Source organism: Lissotriton helveticus, chromosome 10 (assembly GCF_964261635.1).
Source record: "Lissotriton helveticus chromosome 10, aLisHel1.1, whole genome shotgun sequence".
Classification (NCBI taxonomy): domain Eukaryota; kingdom Metazoa; phylum Chordata; class Amphibia; order Caudata; family Salamandridae; genus Lissotriton; species Lissotriton helveticus.
Window position 1 is genome coordinate 32,395,126 of NC_136071.1, and position 18,083 is coordinate 32,413,208.

Consider the following 18,083-nt stretch of genomic DNA (forward strand, 5'->3'; position numbering starts at 1 on the left):
TATAATTGTTCAACATTTACTCACCTCCCAAAGACATGTATCAAACAAAATCCAGAGAAAAATAAAAATGCTTGGCTCCTGAATCAGTTTCATCAAGACAACATGAATGGCATCTCTCTAGAGGAGATTTCCTGCTAGTGATTATTATTTATTTATTTTTGTGAGTTTTATATAGCACAAACTCGATCCGAAGGTATCAGAGCACTTTACATGAGCACCAGTTTTGTTACAGATGAACACATTACTTTTTGGTATGCACGGGGAGATTAAGTTATTTGCCCTGAATCACAGGATGTTGAGCATCGCTGCCGGACTCGAACCCGGTTCCCCAGTTTCGAGGTCGACCGCCCTAGCCGTAAGCCTACATCTGCTCCCCTTGTCAGCATCACCTGACCTCAAATAGCAAATTAGCATCTAGGTGAACTTCCATTATACAGAACTCAACCCATCAGTCTACTGAAGTTGAACTCTCTGACATGATCCTACAAAATCCAAAAGCAAAATGGTGGATCAAAGAAAAGCTTAAACGCTGGGAATATATCACTCAAAAAAACAGAACTGACTGCTTCCAACGCCCCATATTCACAAGTGAGCATGCGTACTGCAGATTAAGCAAGGTCTCATCATGGTTATAAATTCTGCTAACAAGGCATCAGCAGAGTAAAGAGTGTGACAGATGGTTAGTAGAGAAGCAGACAAAGAACATTTAAAGCACACATCTGTCTATCAAAGGTAGACGGCCCACCTCGGCATCCCGGAGACGCCGCTCAAACCATCCCTTGGCGCTCTCCAGGGACTGTATCTGCAGTCGGAGCTCCTCCACCGTCTGCTGCAGGCACTCCAGCTCCCGGCTACGTGCCTGCAACAAGGAAGTGGAGCAGTCAGGGGAACTGTCTTAGCAGACGATGCAACAACTTGTTTCAGGATCTGGGTGCAGAAGGGCATAGACTCAGCCATTGCATATGCTCAGGATGAGCAACTGCCTGCACACAAAATCAGGAGCAGGCACTGTGACTATCCCCTAGATTCATCATTGTACCGTTTTACGAGTCCTTAATAGCGATTATTAAGGAATCGCTATTAAGGACTTGCAAAACGGGATTCATGTAGGAATTGCAAAAAATATTGCGATTTCTATAGCTTCCTTATTTGCGATTAGCAAATTGCTAATCGCAAACAAGGAATGACTCCCCATTCATTCCTATGGGCCCAAAGGCCCATAGGAATGAATGGGGAATCATTCCTTGTTTGCGATTAGCAATTAGCGAATCGCAAATAAGGATGCGATTTCAAGGGTGCCAGGGGTGTCCAAAAGACACCCTGTAGCACCCCTGAAATGTAAATGTAGCCTGATGTTGTGCATGTGTGTGTAACATACCACTTACTAAAGTGCATTTTTCTAAGTTTCCGCTATTTACCACGAACTCAGACTTCTTGGTAAATAGCGGCCAGAAATAGCGAATTCGCAAATAAAAAATGGTTAATGAATTGCATTTAAGGAATCTCAAATAGAGATTCCTTAAATGCAATTCCTCGCAAATATGCGATTTCGCAATTAGCGATTTTTGCATTTGGGATGATGAATTCCAAATGCAAAAATTGCGCTCGCAAAGGGCCAAATTCTCAGAATCTGGCCCTTTGCGAGACGGATTTCCTTTCATGAATCTGGCTGTAAATCTTTGTGGACTATGTTAAATGAAAAGTGCTAAGGCGAGAGCTCTGCGGCGTAAAGCATTCCCAGAGTTTTTTGCAGCAGGGCCAGCCGCAGAGCATGCCTCCCCGTACCATCTCCACCAGGCCAGCTGGTGCTTCAGAAGCATCCCTTCTAGAGCGGCCTCCTACACATGCCAAGCATCTCCAGTTCTGATGGCACGGCGAGGCTCACCTCGAGATGGAGTGGCACCAGCAGCTACATTCAGAGTCTGAGACCAATGGTTAGTGGACAAAGCTTTCCAGGGCCAGTGGACTCCCCTCGCCCACCCACCTGAGCTGCCCCTTACCTGTTTCACCGCACCAGTGCCATATTCTTAACCTGGCCTCACTTTCTCCTCACTGCACCTTCTCACTCTACAATCACTTTCCGTTTACCTTCTCAGCCTTCAGCAGGCCTTTGGTCTCTTTGAATTGGTTATCAATCTTTGCTCCCTGTACTTTCTCACCCTGCTTCGGCCATCATTCTCCACTCCACGTGCTTTCTTACCTTACCCTTCTTACAGTCTCTCTTCCCCAGACTATTTAACACTGGGCTACCTGAAAGTATCTGTTACCTGTACAATATCATCCTGATATCAGAACCCGGTCTCTTCACCCAGCACCTGCTCCCGATCTGACCTGGCCGCACAGTTTCTCCTTCCTGCACATTCTCTCTTTGACATGGGCCTCTAGCCTCTGGTCCTTGTTCCGTATCACCTTGAACAGCTTTTCAGTCTCTCCTCCAGGTCCCTCCATCTTCTCACACTGAGCTGGCCACTCACTCTCTCCTCCACGCATCTTCTCGTCTTGAGCCGCGGCTCACTCTATTATGACCCAGCTGCACCACCTATTCCTGACCTATGCGCCAATCTATCCTCCTTGCACTTCTGCAACATGAGCCTTACCCTCGCTCGCCTCCACGTCCCGTCTCCTTGTCACCGTGAGTTGCCCCCTCAGGTTTTCCTCCTTGTACATTCCTTTTTGCCCTCTGCTGACTTCTAATCTTTCCTTCCTGTACCTTCTCACTAACACTCTCTTAAATGTCCCTCCCCTGATCTGTCACTCAGGATGGACCACAACCCACTACCATCTCATCCCGACCTATTCCTCTGTTTATTCTCCATGCATTTTCTCACCCTGAGCTTGCCCCTCAGACCATCTTCTCATACCAGGTTACCCCTTAGTCTCTCCTTCCTGTACCCCGCTTGCCCCTTAGATGAACCCTTGTCTGTCCAATCCATAGTTTCTCACCCTGAGCCGGCCACCCAGTCTCACCTCCCAGCAACATGTCACCCTGATCTGGGGGCTCAGCCTGTGCTCGCTCCACATATTCATCCATCGGCAGGTCCTTTCCTATTTCCATCCCATGTCTTCTCACAGTCAGCTAGGCTTGCAATCTCCTCCCCAGAAATGTTGACCCTCACCTGGCCCCTGCCTCCAATGCTACCCTATCCATAAATCTTTCCTCCATGTACCTCTTCATCATGAACCTGCAAATATTTATTATAAGCACCTTCTTTCTCTCCGAGATGCCCTTCAGTTTCCTCCACATCTCTGCATCTTCTCATCCTGAGCTGGCCCCCTTAAGTCTTTCCTTTTTGTCCTCTTCGCCCTCAGCTGACCCATCTGACTCTACTTACTGTACCTTCTTTCCAGCCAGCTGGCTTCTGATCTCTCCTTCCCACACTTCTTCATTCGGAGATGACATATTCATCTCTTCCCCACCCCATACATTTCCATCCTGAACGTATCCTCCGTCTCTTCTCTCCCTACTTCACGACGTTCAACAGACTCCTCAGAGTTCCACGTACCTTCTCGTCCCGCAGCTGGACCCGCAGGTCCTCCTCACCGCGGTTCTTCTCCTCGTGCAGCTCGCGCAGCTCCTTCTCGTACTTGGCACGGATTCCCAGCACCTCTTTCTCGTGATGCAGCTTCACGTTACCCAAGTCCTCCTTGTGTCTCGTCTTTTCCTTCTGCATCTCAATGGCCATCTCGTCCAACATGGCCTTCCGCTTATCCGCACTCTTGGGCAAAAAGAGGGAAATATTGGGACCTTTGGCCATATGTATGTGGCATTTCTCTAGCATTAACGTAACTACAGGCATCGGAGTGCTATATGGAGCCAGAGGCAAAAAAGAATACAACCAGAGAGCTTTTCCAGGGCAGAGGGAAGGGGAATTGCTGACCTTTGAAAGCTACAAGCCCACAAAATGTGGTTTTGTAGTGCTTCCTACAATACATGACTGTACTTATAGGAGTGGCCTCAAAAAAATAAAAAGTTGAGTTGGCTGGCCAGGAATTGAATCCGGCCTTGCAAATTACACCAATATCTCTGGGGTAGATGCACTGACCGACCGAGCTATCTAACAGGGAAGGCAGAATCAAGGAGAGAAAGCCTGAAGAAAGTGGTCTGATATGCATAAAAGATACCTAGAGACAGGCCTCGTATTGTCCAGGCAGGCACTAACGGCCACATGCATCAACCTATTTAGGAAGTGCAAACGGTGCGAATCGGTAAATTCGACCGTTTGCGATTCCTAAATAAGTTTTTGGGATGCATCATACATTTTTGTGAAAATCGCTATTTTTTACGATTTCCAAAAATGCTTTTGCTTTTAAGGAATCGCAAATTTGCGATTCCTTAAAAGCAATGCATGATTGTTTTTCAAATTGCGAAGTAGCAATTAGGGGGTGCAAATTACCACGAGGTTGAACCTCGTGGTAATTTGCGAAAAGTTATGGAAATCCTCAAAAATGCATTTTTTAAACTTTCATGTTACAGACACACATGTCCTTAGGACATGTGTGTGTGAAACATGCACTTTAAAATACATTTCAGGGGTGCAGGGGGGGGTCCTTTGGACCCCCCTCTGCACCCTTGCAATGCATCAACAAATTGCGAATTGCAAAAAAAAAAAATGCAAAACGGCATTGATTCCTATGGGCCTCTAGGCCCATAGGAATCAATGTAATGCCATTCCTTAATTGCGATTCGCAATTAAGGAATCGCAAATTCCGAAAATTAAGAAATCCTAAAAAAGCTGGGGAGGAGCCAAGATGGCGAACGGGACGGACGTCTGAGCTCCCGGCTCCGTAAGCCGCCTACCTTGGGCGGAATATCCTGACTTTACTCCTGGCTCACACCGTGTTTAAATGCTGAAACGAAGGTGCAGAAGCCGACTGCTTTCCATTGAGACCTCTGCAGTCTGAATTGGTGCAGGATTTACTGATTTCGTTGATCTCCGGAGCTGCCCGGGTAGCTGTGCTGATCACTACCACTGGATGCCATGAGACCGAGCTGGTGAGACGAGCGGGGGAGGTGCCGTTGCCCACGGGACTGTTGCGATCTCGGCACTGACTTTCCATTTCTCTCCCGATGCAGAGTGCCTCACCTTGGCCGAGGTGGGTCTCTATATGACTGGAGCTCCTGCGCGGCGCTTCCCCCCGCTCTGCTGCTTCTCGCCTGGGCATTCCCCATTCTGGGGCGAATCTCGGCTGCAAGACACTCGTATTGGCGATAAGGGCATGGTGATTTTCGTACTGTACAACCCCTTGCTGTGGGCTGCTTAATCACCGGAGGTTTAACGCCTGCCTCCCCGGACAGTGAGATCGCCCCCCCCCTCCCTCTCGTCCTTGCGGATTGCCTGAGTGGCGGCAATGGCGTCTGCCTTTCATGACAAAACGACGGCTGCCCCGCCATCTTTGTCGCGCGCAGCCCTGCCTGTTACTGGGCTGGAGGCGGACCCCGGGGCATCGCCGCTCGCTGCGGATCGGCTGCTGATTCAGGACACCCTGACTTATAGGGATATCCTGCTCGCCCTGGCGGACTTGGGGACAACATGGAGGCGTAACGTCCAGGTGCTGGCGGAAAAGATCGATGGTGCTTCCTCTTGTGTAACGCGACCGGGACAGGCTGACCCCCTGCCACCTCTGACACTGTCTGGAACTGATACAAGGTTGCAATATGTGAGGGCGGAGATGTTCAGTGTCCCTGACGATAGTGTTGCTAGTCCTCTCCTTGGTGAGGCTTTGGCTACAATGTTACCCCCCACATTGGGAACTGTGACTCTTTCCCTACAATGGCTATGTTCGTCGGCCTCCCGGTGCCTGGTTCCCCCTAGGGTCTTTGTTTCTGGAGCCGTTTTTCTACAGCGGTGGGGACTGTGCTGTCCGGTGGCGGAGGGGGTGCTCAACGACATGGATGCTGGAACTGATGGTGACCGGGGACGCTCCTCTCCGCCTCCTGGGTTTCTTCCTTGTTTGGAGCGGCCATCTTGCTCCTTTGTTCTACCCAGAGGGTGCTCGCAGCGATGGCCGGCCCCGGCTGGAATTCGCCGGTCGGGCCAGGGCTGATGTTCTTTCTCGTGACTTTGCTCGGACAGACGACGAAGATCCGGACTGACCTATTTTGATTGGCTGGCTGCACAGGATGCATTCCTTTTTTCCCGCTTTGCTTTAACATCGCTATGTCCTGCTCTTTATTCTGGTTGTGGGGGTTGTGATTAATGTGTTGATCTGTGACTCTAGATATGGATGTTTAGATTCTCTCTTGGCTGAATGTCTTTTGAATTTAACGGAACACGGTGTGGGAGCTGTGCGGGGCTGTGTGAGTTCGGGTGGCCGGATTTTGGAAGGAAATTGTGTGTTTTAGGTCAGGTGTTGGCAGTGGAGGCCGAGATTCGGTTATTAGGGCCCTCCTCCGGGTCGGCTTCTTTTGATTGATGGCGCTGTTTGGGACTTGTGCAGTCCATCTTGTTTCTGGGTATCTTCTTTCTGTTGTGTACGGCCATTTTGTCTTTTCGTTTAGATGGGGGCGGGCCCTCCGGGGGAGCCATGTTCTGGGATCCGTTTTCGGACTGTCCGGGGCTAGGGGGGAATTTTTCTCGATGGACATGTGCTTGATTGGCGAGTGGGACTCGAGATGGGGCGCTTCTTAATTGTGTGCTGCTGTTCTGTATGATGACTTTCCCCCTTCTCTCCTGTGTTTCGTGCTGTACTATGGTATTCGGGGTGGACGGTTTATTTGCGGTTGGGGAGACCGGGAGCATATGGAATTGGCTCTCTTCTCTGCGATGGCCATGCCTGGTGGGATTTGGTAGTTCTGGCCAGACTGTGGGTGTTTCCCTCATTGGTGCTGTTTGCTTGGCTTGCGAGGACCCGGACAGCACCGTATTTTGCTATGTTGTTTTGTGCTGACCCGGAGCTCTAGGTGTGCCTGATTCTGATACTCCTTGGGTTCTCGGTCCTCCGAATATACTGTTGTGCGCGGCGTAGAGGTTGTATATGGCTGGGAAGTCCGGGAGCTCTGACATTGGGTGGGCTCCTCCCCACCTTCCTTTTTCTGGGAGTAGTGGATTAGTTTATCCCTTCTTACTCCCTATATCTCAAGTGTGAGGGGTCTTTCTTTCCTTTTTCTTCCTTTTTCCCTTCTCTTTCCTTTCTTCGTCTGAATTTCGGGTTCTTTAATGGGCGACAGACACTCTGCTGGGGGGGGGGTAGGCCGTAGCCTCCGCATTGATGTAGGGTGGGGGGTGGGATTTATTTTACATTGTTTAGTTTCTATGGGCCTTATTTTTCTATTTCTCTGCGCTTTCTTAACCTGTTTCTTTTCTGGGTCCGTGATAGGGGTTGATGGGAGGGGCGGCGCTGTATATGGTGTGCGACTGATGGCTGATGTTTTGGTTGTTTTACTTTGTACCGCCATATTGCTCGAGGACTTAATTTCCATTGTTGCTTCCAGTTGTGCAGCCGCCTGCCAGTGTCGTGTTGCTATTGTATGGACTCAGCTCTCCTTATTTCTTATTTTTCATTGCTTTGTATTTGGTTCAAAAAAGACAAAATAAAAACCTTAAAACTTAACCTTAAATGCTCCTTCTCCTCGGCGCCATGATTCTATTCGATGTAACATTCAATGCTTGTTGTTCTATCATCCGCTACCGCTGAGGAGCTGTATTGCTTGCACTTGTGCATTAATGTATCGTGGCCAGCCTGACGGTTGTGGGGCCGTATTTGTTCTTTTTTCTGCACAATAAAGGTTTTAAAATAAAAAAAAAAAAAAAAAAATCCTAAAAAAATTAGGATTTGTTGATGCATAGGATTTTGCAATTCCTAAATTGCGATTCCCTAATTTTCGCAATTTAGGAAATGCAAAATCCTACAATGATGCATGTGGCCATATTCCTAAAGTGTGAATAATCAACAGAGACCACCTGAAACAAATATTCAGTACATATTCCGATGGTGTTGGAATATACTCAGTGTGTTAAAATACCCCTCACACACCAAAAGGGCCCTTGGTGTCATGCTTCATCATCGGGGCCTTCCCGCCCCCGCTGCGGGACGGGGCAGTGCTGCGACTAGTCTTGCTCTCCTGTGTGACCCACACAGGAGAGCAAGACTAGTAACCCGTTCTTGCCCTCCGCCTCACCCCTTTTAACGATACCAGCCAGTGCCTATTAAATAATTTTTTCTAAACACCAGGCCAGGTATCTTTTAATTTCACTGTTTATCACTCCTGACCCCACTGACACTCACTCCATCATCACTCACATAGTACTCACAAAAAAAGGTGCTCCGGCGTAGCCGCTTGTCGCAGCACTGCCCCGTCCCGCAGCGGGGGCGGGAAGACCCCGATGATGAAGCATGACACCAAGGGCCCTTTTGGTGTGTGAGGGGTATTTTAACACACTGAGTATATTCCAACACCATCGGAATATGTACTGAATATTTGTTTCAGGTGGTCTCTGTTGATTATTCATGCTTTCATAAGAGGAGGATTAGCCCACCGCGGTGCCGTGTCGCACCACCTCTTCACTCCCTTTTTTGATATTCCATATTCCTAAAGTACCTTTAAGTACTTCATATGGCAAAAGAAAAACGTTACGTACTTTAACTTCAGACCGTCAACAAATGTATCTTTCATTGATTCACACGCTTAAACAGTCTCCGTCATCAAGCTGGGAATCCTGGGTAACCAATGTTCAATAACAGTGTCCTTGTGCACAACAACAATGGAAACGCCATACATGTATATAACCTATCCACCTCCACATGAGACCTGATAGAACCCCAAATTGCCAGATGTTTCTAAACGTGTTAACTGTGGAAATGGATAGCGGAGTCTTATTAAGCAGAAGCAGAGAAAGGAAAGTGGCTTGTGAATCTAGGAAAGATACCAATGCTGAAGAACTGGTGTTACAGGTATGTTTGTATTGTTCTTCAGCATTGGAGCTTTCATAGATTCACATACTTGAAAGTAGACTTCATATGCAGTACAAATTATGACCAAACTTCTGGGAAAGTGGGAATAAAGGCCATATTCTACAAACAAATTATTTACATGATACCACCAGTCTCACTGCTGTTTCTACTTTTGGCTTCATCTCAGTCCAGTAATGTTTGGCAAATACATGTGTTGACTTCCAACTCATGACATCACATATAGGATAGGATAGGATGATACTTATAGAGTGCACTAAACCAAAAGATGTCAAGGCGCTAGGCAAGCAGACGAGAGACTAGCAACAACCAGTTAAGAGGCAAAGAGCCAGGTCTTCAAAAGTTTCCTGGAGACCGGAAGCAAGTCAACCGTGGTGATAGAAGGGGGCAGAGAATTCCAAAGTTTAGCGGCCGCCACAGAAAATGAGCGTCCACCCCATCTGGACCTACGAAAAATGGGAGAGACAAGTTTCTTGTGAGTGGAGGATTTCAAGGCTCTCCCAGGAGTGTACCACTGAAACATGGTTTTAAGGTGTGGTGAGCCTTTGCTATGGTAAGCTTTTAACACCAAGTTAAGAGCCTTGAAGGAGATGCGCTTCCTGATGGGAAGCTAGTGCAAGGCACAGATTCCTTCCCTGGCAGACTGGTGTTTGGAGATGTTAAGGACCAAAGCGATACAAAAGGGGATGATGGACGGAGCGTTTGAGCAAATCAAACAATCTCCCCCAGTCAACTGATCTGGGTTTAATCCATCATCATTCTTTAGCTCACTCAGCCACCCCAGTTCAGACATGGCCATATGCAAATCAGTCTGACCCTGTGCATCATGGGAACAGTCCAGCCCGAACTGCCAAGCCATGTCTTCCCTGGACTGGAAACAAGCATCCTGGGACCGGTTTCGGATGCATAATCCTCATCAGCCAGGCTATCTTGAATCCAGTGGCCAAGTGAGCAAGGGACCAGCCTTGCCGCCGCGTTTTGCACTACCTGGAGCTTGTTTATGGAACCTGTGCCGATATTAAGATACAGAGCATTGTAGTAGTCTAACCGGGAGGTGACTAGTGCCATGATGGTGGGCCAATGTAGCTCCGAAGGGATATACGGCAAGACTTTCTTCAAAATATTAAGAATGTAAAGGCAGGTACAACAGTTCGGTTCACCTGGGCATCAAAAGACAGGCTCTCGTCAAAGAAGACCCCAATATTTTTAGCCATTTTGGCCGGAACAGGAAGAGAACCGCAGTCTGTAGGCCAGCAGGCAGCAGACCAAATGGGGGTCTGAGGGCCAAAGACCAGAACCTCGGTTTTGTCCCTATTGATTTTAAGGGAGTTGTCCTTCATACAGCATATAATGCTGGACATACATTGATTGAACTTTTGGGCAACCAGTTGCAAATCATTGGAGATAGAAATTATGGTCTGCGTGTCATCCGCATATGTGCCGAAGCAAACAGCGGCACCCTACCCACCTTCCTCTTGTAAAACAAGCTTGGACTATGCCACCGATAGGTCTGCTCACTGTCTTATGTGCTAGCTGAGCTGGTATAATGCACAAAACAAACCATTTTCAAGTCCTTCTTTTGTAATGGACTTCCTCTTTTTACATAACTAAAGGTCACAAGGAGGTTTTTCAGTCTTATGAAAATTTTCAGTCCACTGATGATAACATTTCAAGCATATATTGAGTTCTTGGGAATGTAGTGACCTCTCAGCCACAGTTATAGGATTTGGGAAAAAAGCTGTTACCACAACTGTTGATTTATATGAGGATGGTACCTTGAGTATGAAACCAGGGTTAGTTTCGAGAACTACTTTATCTTTGTAAAAATGTAAATATAGTTCTCTTCTAGAGAGCATGTATCCCACCAACTGGTCTGTGGATTTGTAGGTACGCTCATACAGAGGTTTTATCAATGCCTCCAGAACTGTATTCAATTCCCATGAAGGTAAAATTCTAGTCATGGGCAGGAAAGATCTAAACAGAAGTTTAATGAATTTTTTAACTCACCTTGATGAGAATAGAGAACACAGGTCTGGTCTTCTCAAATAGGATGAGACAGCTGCCAAACATACTCTGACCAAAGAATAACACAGTCTTAAATATCTTAGGTGCAGAAGATAACAAAGATTGGTGAAGAGGCATGCTTACTGGATCTATATTCTTGGAAAGGTAGAGCCTGGCTGCAAAACCTTTTCCATTTAAGAGTAGAAGTTGCTCAAGCTCTAATATCTTACAATTTTCATTTAGAATATACGATACACCACATTCTAATGCCTGAAGTTCCTAGCTTTGGGTTGTAAGGAGTGAAGGCTGCGATCGAAACTCTGAGCATTGAGCTGTGACAAAGGAAGGGTTGTCTTGAACGGCAACAAAGTCTTGACAGGAATTTTCCAAAGTTCTGAGAAGCAGTGTTGCCTTGGTCACGCTGGAGCTTTTAGCATTACTTTGCATGATTTTAATCTAACTTTGCAGAGAACTCTGGCCACTGAGGGATTTGGAAGAAAGCAGTATATACGCTTCCCATTTTCCAGTTGCCATTCATGCGTTTCTGACGTCGGAGATCATCTGCACAGACAGTCCCCAACACTGGCGCACATTCTGAATACGGATCTTCATTGTTTTCCTAAGACCTACAACCAGAGTTTCTGGGCTTCCAGAATAAATAGGAATCATCCCCCCAACCTCCCCATTTTCATATGTGGTACATCATGCGGTGTTGTCCATTCGTATTAACACCCAAGAATTTCTTTGTAAGAAGAGATAGGTTTTAAGAGCTAACCTCACTGCCCTGGGCTCTAATAGATGTGAAGTCTGGATTTCAATAGACACCATCTTCGTCTTACAGGCCCTGTCATTAAAATGAGCCTCCTTTTCAAGGAAGAGATATCTTTTGTCGAGAACACTCTTGATCTGAATGAATCAGTAACTGGCCAGCTAATATATGAAAAATAATGAAAGATTCAGTGAGTTGGTGGACAAATGTAAATGTAAATGTAGTTGAGCTTATATAGCGCACAGCTACCCGCAGTGGGTTTCCCGGCGCTTGCTTAGGGAACCCTTCCTGGTATTCCCCTGTGAGATAGCAGGGTATCCACAAAGTGAAAGTCAGGCATCCCGCCGCGAGGGGCCGTTGTGGAGATTAAGCAAGCTATTGCCCAGAGTCGCAGAGTGTGAACCCGTGAGTCGAGGAGGCACCGGGGCGAGAATTATCGAGTCAATGGAATTTTTAGCCCAAGACCCTCGGAGGCGGGGAATTGAACCCTGGTCCAGGACCGATCTCAGCTTCCGGGTCTGCTGCCTCTAACCCCTGAGCCACCCTTCTCTGTCCACCAACTTAGTGAATCTTTCATTTTTTAAATGTTGATTTTATCGTTCCAATCTCCTCCTTCCGGCATCCCTGTGCACTTAGGTCCTCTAGAGCTGGTCTCCTCTGTAGACAGCATTGAGGAATCCACAGAAATCCTGATGCTGTGCAGCCCCATAACATCTGTAATTTTCGCACATTCACTATGTCTTGTGTTTGGGCTCAAGAAGCAATTTGTTTGTGTTTGACACCTCTCCTTTGATTGAAACCCCTTCACCCTACGCATGACTATTTCTGCTTGGAGGAAAATCAAATTGTTCAATAGGAACAGAGCGGATTTCTTTATATTTACTGCGAGGCCCAGTGCAGCATGGAGTGACGCTGTCCTTTGAACAGCGTTGCGGGCATGAAGATAAGAGGGAGCCTTGGTCAGCCAATCCTCAAAGTCCAGCATTGTAGGCATAAGACTACTGGGGACCTACACTTGGTTAATATTCTTGGTGTGGTTTTCAGGCCAAATGGGAGCACTTAGAACTGAAAATGAAGGCCAGCTGCCTTAACGCTCAGGTTCTATCCTGTGGCTGAGAGGATGCTTACTTCTCCGTGTTTTCAGGGATTTCTTTAATCTTCACAATCTAAAGTTGGACGCCGACCTACAGACTTTCTGACTATAAAAACAATCTAAAATAAAATCACTGCTGTCTCTGACCTTGTGGTACAAAATCTATAGCTCCTTTGGAAAATAATTTTCATCCCTCCCTATTCCTCTAGAAGAATGTTTTGGACCTCTTTTTACAGTGGATGATCTGCAGAAATTCTGAAAATTGTTCCATCTTTACTATGTCAAGTACCCATTTGTCAGGTGGAAATTCCTGTCATGCTTCTTAGAAAAACTGCACCCTTCCCCTGGCAGGTAGGGTCAACTAAGTGGGGGAAAGTCTGAAGAAATAAGGTTCAGTGTCCTCTTGCTTCACTCTGGTTCAACCTACTAAAGTGGCCTCTAAGTTGTCAACGCTGCTGATAGTAATCTTGTTGAGAACCAGATAGCCTTGCTTGACAAAAGCTGTTAAAATGATAAAATATTTGATAACATTTGCTGGAGACAGAGTATGACTCTCTACAACGCACCCTACAACTTTCCACTGTCCGCATTTGTTTTGATGATTTGAAGCGTTATCAACCACCTTCTTGTCAAAGACAAAGTTACCATCACATGGCACGTCTATGATAGGGGCTTGAAGGGCTTTTCAAACACCTGCATTGCTTCGTAAGAGCAGCACCGTCCATCCGTTTAAAACCCACTGTCGATGAATCCAATGCAGCATCCACGAGGCGGAGGATGCCATCTCCTCTTTTTTTACTTTAGTGCGGCCTTAGATTGACACTTGTCTTCCTCTGACAACTATTTGATGAACAGCTGCACCTCAAACTGTAATTGGCAGTCATGCCTATACCAAAATGCTGATGCAGTGGCAATTTTGATAGAACTGTCAGCCAGCACTAAGACTATGGCCCTGGAATCCCACTGTGACACTTCATCCGGTGGATATGTGCACGGTGTAGGTGGACACGAGCCCCAACGTACCCCAATATTTGTAGGAACTAGACGACAATGTAGACCTCCTTTGCACAGCATCTAACACAGCAGAACCGGTTTTCACTTGGTGTAGGAGAAATGTATGCACATTGTCAGGTGAGTTATACTTTGTCAATTTTAGAACTCCTCTGAAGTTATACAAGGGGAATACCTGTCAATCTTGTATATCTTCCTTTCACATCTGTCACATCTCTTAGGAAGAGATTCTTTTGATGTTCTCTCTGCCACTGTTGATACGTAATGAGTGATATCAATGCAGAAACTGCTCTTCTGAAAAGATTCAGAATGTCTTTCCGGAAGTAAGTGGAGCAGAGCTTGAGAGTTCTGTTCATGGTGATGTTCAGTAACACGTATGGCAGCTGGAGCCTGTTTGGGGAGCAGAGATGGGAGCCTAGCCTTCTGATTGGCCCGAGCTCGGTTCATATATGGAAGTGAAAGGTGGTCTATGGCTTTTCCAATGGTGTTTTGCACAGCTACACTGGTATTGAACATTGGTCACCGCGGGATCCTAGCACGGCGACAGGAAATATTCAAACATGTGAAAATATATAAAGATCCAATGCGGAAGAATAGAGATAAATACATTTACATAAACTCTGCAGCTAGAAATCTACTTATACACAACCACATATAAATGCCAATCATCATCCTTGTAACAATAAACATGGCAACTGCTTGTTTAAAAGCAATAGTCAATGTATTGTCTCACAAAGCACAGTGCAAGTTTCATAGATGAAATAACAGCATGGCCTACTGGGCGAGAATGCGATCTATGAGCAGAGCTATCTGTTAATCTCACTGCCAGAAAAAAGGGGGTACTGCAAGTCAGGATGTAGGCACACTGGCATAGCTGGGTGCATGTACAGTGCTGGAAATGCAGGAACAGTTACAGAACTGGGTAGAGGGATGGTGGTGGTAGTGCTAGGTTTGGGTTTTTAAAAAAGGACTTGCAGTGGATGCTATAGGTCACGTGAACAGGCAACGCTATAAGAGTATCACTACTGGAACAGCAGGGAGTGCTGCAAGTTAGGTGCAAGGTGCATTAGCAGAGCGGTTTGTTGAGTTTTTAAGTTATCAACCAACAATGACCAGGTTCCTCAGACTACATAAACTGTCTTCTATTATCTTTTGATTTGTAGTCTACGTGAACATTTGTAGTCTTCTACATAACCCTCACTCAACATAAGTTTGTGACAAATTTCATTTATATTACATAAAAACCCTTTTTAAACATTGTTGACAGTTTTAAAGATACACGGGACTCACACAACATGTGCTCGTCAGAATCCTCTTTCTTACAGTCCCATACACACGACTGTTGTGAAAAAAATGTGAATAGGCAAAATGACCCCTCACGGGCGCACCACCAACAGGGTAACTGGCAGGTACTCACCAGATAAGCCCATTTTTCTCATCATTGGCGGTCATTTTTCCCAAAGAAAAAGTGTCCAAAGAAGAAAATGAAAGTGTATAGAAGTGCATACAGTGAAGTGACAACAAATCACACTCCACGTTGTGGCAATAAGTGATTAAAATTGACAAGATTCACTCAAACTCGCAACAATTTTATTCTTTACCAAGTGAACCAAGTCAAGAGTAAAAGCCAAGTAGGATGCTACTTGTGCATACCGTTACTGAATGCCAACATATTTCACTACCTTTTGTTTTTGGGGCAGATTCTTCAGGGCCAGACTTTTCGCCACAGCACCTAGGTTGGACACACCATTCTAAAAAACCTCAATAAGCCTCCTACCAGCTTAGAGGTACATGAAGTAACTAAAATAGGCTCCCCATGCGAGTCTTCCTTTTCGATTCTGTCCATCAGTCATTACATGAATCGACCGAGCCCTCACGGAGCGTGATGTCTCCTCCTTCAGTACTGGAATAGCAGGGAGTGCTGTAAGTTAGGTGCAAGGTGCATTAGCAGAGAGGTTTGTTGAGTTTTTATGTTAGTCCGAGACAAATTCAAGAAAAGCAGAGTGATGCAAAACCTGACCACACATACTTTTCTAGGCGCATCACACTAAAGTATTCATGTTTCAAGCACGCACGTTTGCACATTTGCACACTGATGTACGCATGTGTGCACAAATACATGTTCACAAGGTCTATCACTGCCGTTTTTCACAAACTCAAAGCACTGCGGAGTGCTGTGGTTGTGCATGCTATCTTTTAATGTCTCAAACATTTTGTTTGCAAGGGATCTTGGATGAGAGTTCTCAGTAACCTACTGCAGATATCCCAGAACTTGCTGCCGGGTTTCCATGGACTCACACGTGGGATGGTCCACGGTTGCAGACACATGTTCCCAGGTGGGTCTCTATGGGTTCACACACCTGTACGTGGACTCAAATCCCATCGGCTCACACCCTAATTTCTAAAGGGCTCGCAAGCAAATATCCACGGGCCCAACCATGTGGATCCATGTCCACTACATCAGAAGCAAAGACTTTACTGCCAATAGATTCAACCTTCTTTGTCTCTATCGCGAGGTGCTGTACAGAAGGCATTCGGTATGTACTTCACGGAGGGCATTAGTACAACCAGACTTTGCAGTGATGAGTGAGACAACAAAAAATGAGGGGTCCCCCCGAGAAGGCCTATAGCGCCTGGCAATCTGTCTACAAACTGCTGGCCCTAAAAAAGAGTTCATCACTACAAGAATGACAGGGTTCAAGTGAGCCGCAGAATGGAAACATGGGTTCCGCCACTGATGAGGTCAGTTGCAAGATCTCACACAAAATGTTAGACTTTGCCCTGCAGACGGCAATGCCAATTCCAAGGTTCACCTGCTTTATGTACTATCATCATAAATGAGGAAACTGCCTCGGAGATATGGATAGACGGGAAAGGCCTGTAGCCTTTCAGGAGAAGTGTCCAGGCTAGTCACATTTTGCAAGTCCAGATAGAAGCCAACATCAGGATTAAAATTGGGAAATAGGGTATCCGCCTCCGGATTATCATTCTCTGAGAGGCCATAATCCTTGACAGGCACTGGGAGAGATTATATTCCACAAATGCAAGTCCTTGGAAACACCTGTTTGGCACTTAGAGGGTGGTTAGTGACATACATGGCCTCTATCTCTGCATTCAGGCATGGTACAGTCTCACACAGGAAAGTTTTGTCGCAGCTCCTCAGCTTCAGGTGAAGTATGGTAACTTCCTGAAGATTCCCGCCAGCTCGAGAGCTGCGATCTTGTGGCACCAAGGTAAGCCCATGTCTGTGCTCTTTACTGTGTCTTACTGTATCTGAGTTTCCAAACCATACTAACTGCCCCAGAAACCATTAATACTCAACCTCGCTACTACAGGCTAGTCAAGTACCTAAAAGGGAGTAAAACCTGGGTACTGAATTGGAGTGCATGCACCAATGTGTGGGCCTGGGGGACCAGTGGTAAACGACGGTACCTTTCTAGCCTCCTCCAAATCCTGCAGCAGCCGCTCCTTCTCCTGCCCGAGCTCCTGCAGCTGCTCTGACAGACGAGTGTTGGCTCGAAGCGACTCCTGCAGAAAGAGAAGACAGAAGTTAAAGAAAATGAGCAGCACAGTGGCCAAACACACCAGAGGGACCCCAAGGGGGCTTGAAGGAAAGGGGTCCTCCACTGTCAGCAGCCAGGCAGGTCAATTTGTCACAAATTTGAGCAGTCTGTACAGTTAATATCAATATATTCTTCATCAAAATGGTTGATAGTCACACAAATTTACCCTCCAAACCCACTTATATTGGCCCTGCCCATTACTCCACCCCCAGAACTGTTGCCTATCTGTACCCATCAGAGGCTCTGGGTTGGTGTATATTTTTTTTCAACACCTTATGTTTCAGCTACAAGGACAGTTAGTTCCTCCACTGCAGTCAGACACATTGTTAACACCGGTGGGCGCCGCATGAAGCACAACCCTGACATGTGCAGCAGAAGTAGTTCTCCTTGAAACCCTCCAAGAAAGAGTGCGTCATCTTGATGCAATGAGTTAGAAGCTACTTTGAGCTTTTGAAAGGCTAACACAACTTTAAAAAGAGTTGGACAGTAACATATGTACAGTGCTACAACGGGGGTCTTTGTTTTGTATGCCAAGAGCTCCAACGCAAGGCCTCCAGGCCCATATTAGCACTTTACTTCAAATATATATAAACGCGCATACACATCCATTAATAGTTAACTTGTAAATGAAACATCTAAAAGCGAGTTTGTAAACTTCATCTATCTGCCTCTGTGAGTTTTGGAAATTGGCCTAGCGGGAAAAGTGTTATGGATGCCCTGTTCCCCTTGGAGG

At 46.3% G+C, this 18,083-nt stretch overlaps 1 protein-coding gene across 2 annotated transcripts in view; it reads right to left on the reverse strand.

Annotated features, from left to right (window-relative positions):
* Positions 1-18,083, reverse strand: part of GRIPAP1 (GRIP1 associated protein 1) — a 555,884-nt gene that overhangs the window by 360,299 nt on the left and 177,502 nt on the right. For both annotated transcript variants that reach the window (XM_078664658.1, XM_078664657.1), the window contains 3 exons: positions 17,220-17,315; positions 3,504-3,716; positions 746-859 (listed from right to left, as the gene is read on the reverse strand). In XM_078664658.1, the coding sequence (XP_078520784.1) occupies positions 746-859; positions 3,504-3,716; positions 17,220-17,315 (423 nt within the window). The remainder of the gene's footprint in view (positions 1-745; positions 860-3,503; positions 3,717-17,219; positions 17,316-18,083) is intronic.